Below are 8,880 nucleotides of genomic sequence, written 5' to 3' on the forward strand. Positions count from 1 at the left end.
GAAATGTTTAAATGTTTCTTTGATCTCTCTAGAATCTTCCCCGTCACACTTGCCATCCTCTCCTGCCACACCCTTGGAGAACCACTGTTTTGCAGTAGTTTAAATCCGAAGAGAACTCCTTCAAGCCGGTGGGCAGGGATAGATGCCCTCCTCCCCCAGCGTTTGAAAAAAAACCCTGCCTGCTAAGACACTTCGTCACCCACAAGCACTGCTGTTTTCACAGCTTCTGTCTGCTTCCTGTTTATATAGAGGTTCTCATACATCTTTGGCCAGCCCCCTTAGTCTGTTGCGGGAAAGACAACAAAGACTGTTGGGGCACCAGGATGCCGACTGTGGCGTAAGTTGCAGTCCATAAAGTCGGTGGTCCTCAAGAAATCCACGCCATAATCAATTTGCTCATCTTCTAATGGTTCACAAGACTAGCCAGGGAGACCAGGAGACATTCCTGGGCCAATGGAGAAGCAGAAGCTGCCTGAGCCAAGAGGTTGGACGATGATGAACACCCAAACAACGGTCAATGCACCTCGCATCAGGAGGGAGCTGGTGGTCATGGGGAGATGAGAAAGACCCCCCCCCCAACCATAGAAGTAAACACCTAGGGGCTGAGGTCCCTTTGCCATCCCCAATAAAACATTTGAGGGGACCACTCTGCCCAAAAGTTGAAGGGCATTGCTATTCAAATGGTGTTCGTGTGTCACATCTTGTGTTTGATTATGTGGGGCGGGGCTTACCTGGGTCTCCCCCCCCCCATAGTTTATTCAAGGAAATCAAGTTTTGAAATGTCAAAATGACTGTAAAATTAGTGAAATGTATAAACCTGAAAAGCATAAATAAAATTTCAAGTTGGCACCCCCGCTTCCTATCTTGCTCCAGGTAACAGGTTGCTACCTATAGACCCCTGGTTCCCAATGTGGGGCACAATTTGATTTTTAAGGGGGGATATTACAGAATGAGTTATTAACAGTGAATGGCCCTTAAGGCTTCCTCCACGTGAACAGGACTTTGCTTTTTGAATAATAAGAATTATATGTCACAGGGGTGGGGATGGGATCAGGATTTTGAAGACGCTTAGGTGGGGCATGGCCAAAGAAAAGGTTGGGAAGCACTGCTACAGAGGGAAGCTACAAACAAAGCAATATATCTTCTCTCCCCCCCCCCCCGCCCCCGGCAAAAAAAGAAGAAACCAGCAACCCCTTTCCCTTCCTCGTCGGGCCACACCTGTTACCTGGGAGAGGGGCTACGACCCATCCACCTGCCCTGGATTTCAGGTAGCGGGCGCCTGCCTATTTGCTGGAAGCAGCGCCGAGGGGAGAAGCCGGAGGCTCTGAGGAGCCACCCCGCCTTGGGCCGACGCCCTAGCCGGGCAGAGCCACCACCAGGAAAGCCCCTCACAAGGGGCGGGCGCCATTGTCGCAGCGGCCGGCGGGAGGGGAGGGAGGAAGGAAGGTCCTCGGTGCGAGCCCCGGCCCGAGGGATCCCTCCGCGCCCAATCTTCCCGCGCATCTTTCTTTACCGTAAGCTGGGTCGGCGTCGGAGGGCTCCTTGCCGCTCGGCTCGCCGTCCATCGCTGCCGGGACGGAGAGCGCTTCTGCTGCTGCTGTTGCTGCAGGCGCCGCCGGGGGACTGCGAGGAGGCGGAGAGAGGAGGCAGCGTTGCCTGGGCTGTGCAGCGAAGTCAGGCCCACCCGACGGCCCTCCGCCCCTTTCCTGCCTCGGCGCGGCCGCCTTCCTGCGCTTAGCGGTCCCGGCGTCAGAAGTAGCGGATCCGTTTGTCTTGCGCGCCCGCAGCGAGGAGGCGGCCGAGCCGCGCTGCGCGGTGCGTTTAAAAACCCGCTTCCTCCCGGAGAGGAAGTGCGGGAGGGAGAGGGCCTTTGTGGGTTGCTCAGCCAGCGAGGTTGAAGCTCCCTTCTCCACGTCAGGACTTAGATAATCAATATCTTCTTCCTTGGAGATCACTCGTAGATCTTTTGGAGTGATCTCCGAGTGAATTATGGTGCTGGAGGAGACTCTTGAGAGTCCCAGGGACTGCAAGAAGATCAAACCTCTCCATTCTGAAGGAAATCAGCCCTGAGTGCTCACTGGAAGGACAGATCCTGAAGCTGAGGCTCCAATACTTTGGCCACCTCATGAGAAGAGAAGACTCCCTGGAAAAGACCCTGATGTTGGGAAAGATGGAGGGCACAAGGAGAAGGGGACAACAGGGGACGAGATGGTTGGACAGTGTTCTCGAAGCTACCAGCATGAGTCTGACCAAACTGCGGGAGGCAGTGGAAGACAGGAGAGCCTGGCATGCTCTGGTCCATGGGGTCATGAAGAGTCAGGCACGACTAAACAACAACAACATAGCCGAGTCAGATTGTCTTCCATTAACACTTTTTTTTTACAGTGAGAACAAGAAATAGATGCAATACTCAAGGCTGTATGTGGGCCACTGAAGGATGGGATTCTGCATCCGAGAAAGCCCCAGCATGGCCTTGGGGAAACTGAACCCCCAAAACTGGGGCGCCAGAGAACATGCCATAACTTAGGATCTCGACTTCGTAGGCTTTGCGAGGCGGGACACATGCACACCTATTCCCACGACCAAAATCCCAAACGAGAGTTATACTAAAGCTTTTGGAAATGTCGGGGAACTCTTACACCTAGCTGAACAGAGCTTTTTTCTTCTTATTTTCCAAACAGCCTTTCAGAAAGCAACCCCCTTTTTTCAATCACGCTGTAAGCATAAGAGGCAACTCCTAGGGGACGAGGGGTCTTCAGCCCCCCCAATAAAATATTTGAGGGGGCTGCCCTCCAAAGTTTTGATGGCCATTGCCATTCAAATAGTTTGTACATCACGTGATTGATTATGTGGGGTGGCGATTACCTCCCCCCTCCCATTTTTTTTTCCAGGTTGGCACCCCTGACTTTAAGAGTTGGTTACTTAGCAGGCCTCCTCCCTCAAAGTCTGCTTGCCTGGGGGCAACTCTCCTCAGTTGATGTCATTGCCTGTTTGATCTAGGTGACTAATATGGCCCTTTTTGCTCCAGTACAAATATTATTTAAGTAACTATTTAGAATATGTGAGGCTCCACTAGCTGCCAGGTCTACAACCAGGGGTGGCCATACCATCAGTTACAGTGAGGCTATGTCCTCGAGCCACAAATGCCAAGGGGAGCCCACACTTCCAGGAAGAGGGAGGCAATTTTATGACCAGAAAAGAACAGAGGCATTTGGGCATCTTCTGCCTCAAGTGCCAAAATACCTTAACCAGCCTTGGGTACGACATACTTTGACCTGGGGCAGGCGGGGAGAGAGAGAGAGAGAGAATTTAAAGCTCTGTCTCAGGCAGCAACATATTTTGGGCTAGCTCTGCTGGCAGCCAGCGCAGTTGTGGCAAGATTGGCCAAATGTACTTCCTCCTCACAATATCTGTATGGCAGGTTCCCTTTCCCCGAACAAAAGCTCTTCTTGATATCAATGACTGGGGATCATGCAGCCCATTGGCCTTCCCTGGAAATTTGAGGGAAAAGAGTGACATTTTTAAAAGTATCTGATTTTCAGAACACAAGATGTAACAGCTCCACAACATAGAAACTGAGAACTGTTTTAAAATCTCTTGGATGTTTGTCTTGCACTCCGAGGCTGTTAAGGACAAGGAAACTCAACCACAGCACCATATTACTGCAGACAAACAACCTATAATTTCATCCTCCAGATCCAGGAATGACTCTCAGAGGCTGGCAACAGGCTCGTTCCTCCCTGACAATTTAAATGGGCGTTGACTCTGCTGCGGTGTGAGCTTTTGCCTTTCAAAGAATGTGCTGAGACCATTTAGGAACATGCTCTCCCAAGGATCAAAATGTATATCCATTGCTAGAACAGAATTGTTTAACAGACAGAATTTCCTCTCTTTCCTTTGTTTCTTCTGAGCTTAACATTCTGAAAACAGCTGTATATGAGAGCGAAGTATTCACAGTCCTCAACTCATTTGCAGAACACAGGTTTCTTAATGTGAAAAAGTTCGTATTTTCTAGAACAGGTAGGGAAATATACACTTTGAAGTTAAGGCTGCCATAAATGTTTAACTTGAACATGCCAGCCCCCACAGCCCACAAAAGCAGCTTGTTCATGCTGCTCACCTACCCCTCTAATTTATGTCTGATCTATGATACAGGACGTGGGTGGCGCTGTGGGTTAAACCACAGAGCCTAGGGCTTGCTCAGAAGGTCGGCGGTTCGAATACCTGCAACGGCCAATAAAACAAGATGAGCACCGCAACCCCAGAGTTGTCTGCGACTGGACCTAATGGTCAGGGGTTCCTTTACCTTTACCTTTATGATACAGGAAGACAGGTACTCATGTATGCTGAGACCATTAAGTAATCCAAGGACAGGCATGTAGTGGTGAATACACACAAGTTCTTTTTCCATAGTAATTCAAGCAAACAGGGATGCATTTTACAGTTTAAACCTCAGTTGCTGAAACAAATTAAAGCAAAAGCTGAGATCATTCTGGCCTATACCCTCTCAGGATTATTGCAGGAACTAATGTGCTCTGTCATCCAAAGGAAATCACACCCAGCAGCAATGGACTTGTAATTGCTCAGGGAAATACAGCCCAAGGCCACTCAAGTCCCGAAGGAAAGAATTTTCAGTTCAGCAACTTGGCCATCCCTTTTTGGTTGCCTATACAGACTGATGAAAAGAAAAGAAAAGAAAAGAAAGTCTGTGAGTTAGTTGTTTGTTTTTGGTTTGTTCTTTGCTTTCAGGCTAGCTACCAGAAAAGCAAGGCTCCTCCATGCCCATTCCCCAGCAAATTTTAAGATGTGTCCTCTGAGTATACATCTTTGCTGCTTGGCTTTGCCTCCAGAAATTGCAAGAATGAGGACCTGCCTCCCCACAAAAGCCAATTGGGTTCCACCTCCCAACTCAAAGTTGGCTCTGTCAAAAGGCCTAGGGGGCATTGCCCCAGAACCCGCTCAGCTGTATTTCAAGAATTGGTGACCGTACTCCTGCCCACCAACTGAATAACAACTTTGCAATCAAATTAGAGTTTCTGGCTGGGAAACCTCTGAGTGCATAGCTTCTTTGTGGTGAACAGCAGACTGTGCAACATTACCAGGCAAAGGAAGGCAGGAGGATAGAATACTTACTTGGGTCCTGCACTGAAAAGGAGGAGGGCAATACCAATGTACTTTTTGACAATCATATTTTCTACACACTTTGCTTTCTACTCTTGAAAGTGTCATAGGCAGTGGCAGTTGTGTGCCTGGGAAACCCACAGCAGCAGGAGATTTAGTCAGTGTGGTGGAAAGAAAGTTTGACCCCGGCCCCTGCTATGTGCATTTCTCCTCCAGCCCCTCCAAATTTTCCCCAGAAGGAATCCTTTGTACTGTTGCTTAACAGAAAACATTGCAACAGCCCTGCTCCTTCCCCCTCAGCTTCTTCTCTGCAGACTGCACCCACCTGGCTTTTAAAAAACAAAAAGCACAACGAACATGTAGTACTATCCTCATGTTGCTTCCACACTAGAGCCCTTTAACACTGGGGTAGAACTGATTTTCTGCAAGAAACCAGAAGCAGAATTATCACTGAGGTGACACACTAGCAACGTCCTTCTCCACAGCTAAGATTCTCTTACAATGTGAATTCACAAATCAATCCCATCCAGGAAAGGCCATTTCCAATGCTAATTAAAAGTTTCCCCCTTGTAGGTTCACACAGCCTGTTTTATTGCTTTCCAATAAGCATGGGACGCGGGTGGCACTATGGTCTAAACCACACAGCCTAGGGCATGCCGATCAGAAGGTCGGTGGGAAGGTAAATGGCGTTTCCATCACCGATAAAGCAAGATGAGCGCAGGCCGCAACCCCAGAGTCGTCCACGACTGGACCTAACGGTCTGGGGTCCCTTTACCTTTACCTTTACCTTTAATAAGCATGGAGGTGGGGGAATGAGTGATCAATAGTTTTATTAACTGCATCTCTTAATTATCCCAGTCAAGTTTCTGATCCAAGGGGAGCCTTTTTTGTTTTCTTTAGAAAAATAGCACCATTTTGCTGGGGGAAATGGAAAGAAAATGTACTGATGAGAGGAAATGAATACCTCTGCCTGCACACATGTAGCAACCGAAACTAACTTTCAGTAACGGGAGGCTGTGATGTCCCTGGCTTAAGAAACTGGATGGCTCTTAACTGGATTGTTGTTCAACCATGTCTGCTTCCACCCACATTGATCTTCTTCCTGAACTATTTAATATTATTTACAGTCCAGGAATGATGATGATGATGATGATGATAATTTATTCTTTATACCCCGCCCATCTGGCTGGGTTTCCCCAGCCACTCTGGGTGGCTCCCAACAGAATAGAATAGAATATTAAAAACACGACAAAACATCAAACATAAAAAAACTTCCTGATATGGGGCTGCCTTCAGGTGTCTTCTAAAAGTCAGATAGTTGTTTATTTCCTTGACATCTGATGGGAGGGCATTCGATAGGGTGGGCGCCACTACCGAGAAGGCCTTCTGCCTGGTTCCCTGTAACCTCACTTCTCGCATTGAGGGAACTGGAGCTGGACCTCAGTGGCTGGGCTGAATGAAGGAAGGATCTCAGCATTCCATGATTCATTATCCAGATGCTGAGTTATTTAAAGTTGTTGAGAGCAAATTAATTCATCCCTCTGCACTTTCTCAGAGGCACTGGTTACTACTTCCCAAGACCCCTGGCAGAGCACTGCCATTGAAAGAAGATTCTGGTCCTGGATCAAACTGATTTTTATTTCATTTTTTTGCTTATGGCAATATATGGAATGTTGCACCCCACTGTTATTCCTTCTGTAATCTGTTATCCCAGTGTGAAGACAGCTCTTCCTACCAAAACAATGTCCACCGATCCTTTTGTTAAAAAGAAACCTTTGCAATAGCTTCTAAACCTATGCTATAATAAATAAACAATATACAATATGCATCAGTGTTAGTGAGAAGCAAACCATTTCTAATTTGAATGTACTTTCTAGCCATTGCAAACCCATTAAAGATGCAGGAAATCCAAAACATCATGTTAATGTAATATGGAGAAATGTCCCGTCAGCTGAACAGATGTTCAAAGCATTGTGCAACCCTCTGCTGGTTAATGCAGCATATGACATGTGCCTGAAATGTTAATAATGTTTGTGTCTTGGGACACATGGAACAAACAGTAAGCGCAATTTGATCTTCTTTTAATCCATATAATAATGCAATTAAAATGAGAAAAGCAAGCTTTTAAATCTCACATGCTCATATGTTCAGAGCAAAATATATACAGTGGTACCTCAGGTTAAGTACTTAATTCGTTCCAGAGGTCCGTACTTAACCTGAAACTGTTCTTAACCTGAAGCACTACTTTAGCTAATGGGGCCGCCTGCTGCCGCCATGCCGCTAGAGCACAATTTCTGTTCTCATCCTGAAGCAAAGTTCTTGACCTGAAGCACTATTTCTGGGTTAGTGGAGTCTGTAACCTGAAGCGTATGTAACCTGAAGCGTATGTAACCTGAGGTACCACTGTATATACTTAAGCTGCAGTCTTATAAACACTTACTGGGAGCAAACCAGTGGAACTTACTTGCAAGCAGGCATGGAAAAGATTGCACTTCAAAATAGGCTTGATGTTCCTTTTATGCTCCTTTGATGATTTCTGAAGACCAGAAAGTTCAACCAGGTAACCAAGAGCCAGTGGCTACAGCAGACTCTGCATTTGAGTGATCACATATGTTTTGTTTTTGCTCACCGGACGACTCAGGACATGGTAATCCACCAGAGACAAAGGATTACTGGTGTGTGTGTGGAAATTAAAACTATAAGAGTAATGTCTTTCCAGTCTGCCTTCAGAAGGAGTCCTGTGCAATCTAATAGTTCACATATTTTAAACAGACACATGCTGGTTGTTATAAGACGCTCCTTTATTCTGTTTTGCCACTCTTCAATGATCAGCATGGCAACATGCTGAGACAACTAATTCCTATTTTAAAAATCTATTTGTAGTTCTATTCTGACAATTCACTTCTGGAACTTGGTGGTGTAAGCTAGAGCATTTCCAGACAGAAGTGTGTTTAGAACAAATGTGAATAATGGCTACACAGCCTTTCCTCCCCAGGGACCCAGGCCTGGTATGTACAGTATGATGCATCCTGGCAGAAGTTGGGGTGGGAAGCAAGATTGAGTATGGTGTCCCACTCTTGAACATTTAAAGTTAAACTGGAAGAAAACAACAGAGGATTTGCTGCAAGTATATTCTTAAATATCACTAAGGTAGTATGGTAGGCACAGGAAAACAAACATTTTTAAAAAAAGAATCTGTGCTTTTGACATGTATACATAATGTACAGTGGTACCTCGGGTTGCAGACGCTTCAGGTTACAGATGCTTCAGGTTACAGACTCCGCTAACCCAGAAATAGTACCTCGGGTTAAGAACTTTGCTTCAGGATGAGAACAGAAATTGCGCGGCGGCAGTGGGAGGCCCCATTAGCTAAAGTGATACTTTAGGTTAAGAACAGTTTCAGTTTCAGTTTAAGAACAGACCTCCAGAACGAATTAAGTACTTAACCCGAGGAATAGGAGGAATCCCTAATCATTCTTCAGGGCCTAGGGGTACATTAGGAAATCTAAGAAACAGTTCTGGATACCATAAAATACCCATTTCACAGAAGACAGACCAATGATTCCCAGATACACACAATAACAGGCAAAACACCTGCACGCACACTCCAGAACAATATCTACAGTAGATTGATTTTCATTCTGGGAGACTGGAGCATGGTTTAACCCACAAGCTGTAACAAGATGATGGCAAGTTTTGGAGAAACCATTAGAAGGCCAAAAGCAGGCAGTTCCGTCATTCCATTTGGCAACACTGTTA

General features: G+C 46.5%; 1 protein-coding gene across 2 annotated transcripts in view; it reads right to left on the reverse strand.

Moving 5' to 3' along the window:
* SLC44A2 (solute carrier family 44 member 2 (CTL2 blood group)) overlaps positions 1–1,693 on the reverse strand; it is a 63,689-nt gene extending 61,996 nt beyond the window's left edge. Inside the window, exon 1 of one of the 2 annotated variants that reach the window (XM_079959367.1) lies at positions 1,514–1,687. In XM_079959367.1, coding sequence (XP_079815493.1) covers positions 1,514–1,565 — 52 coding nt within the window. In that variant the 5' untranslated portion in view covers positions 1,566–1,687. Of the gene's footprint in view, positions 1–1,513 lie in introns of both variants that reach the window. The other variant, XM_079959366.1, reaches the window with a different exon arrangement.
* Positions 1,694–8,880: the final 7,187 nt, after the last annotated feature.

The sequence above is a fragment of the Podarcis cretensis genome (assembly GCF_951804945.1).
Source record: "Podarcis cretensis genome assembly, chromosome: 17".
NCBI classification, from domain to species: Eukaryota; Metazoa; Chordata; class Lepidosauria; order Squamata; family Lacertidae; genus Podarcis; species Podarcis cretensis.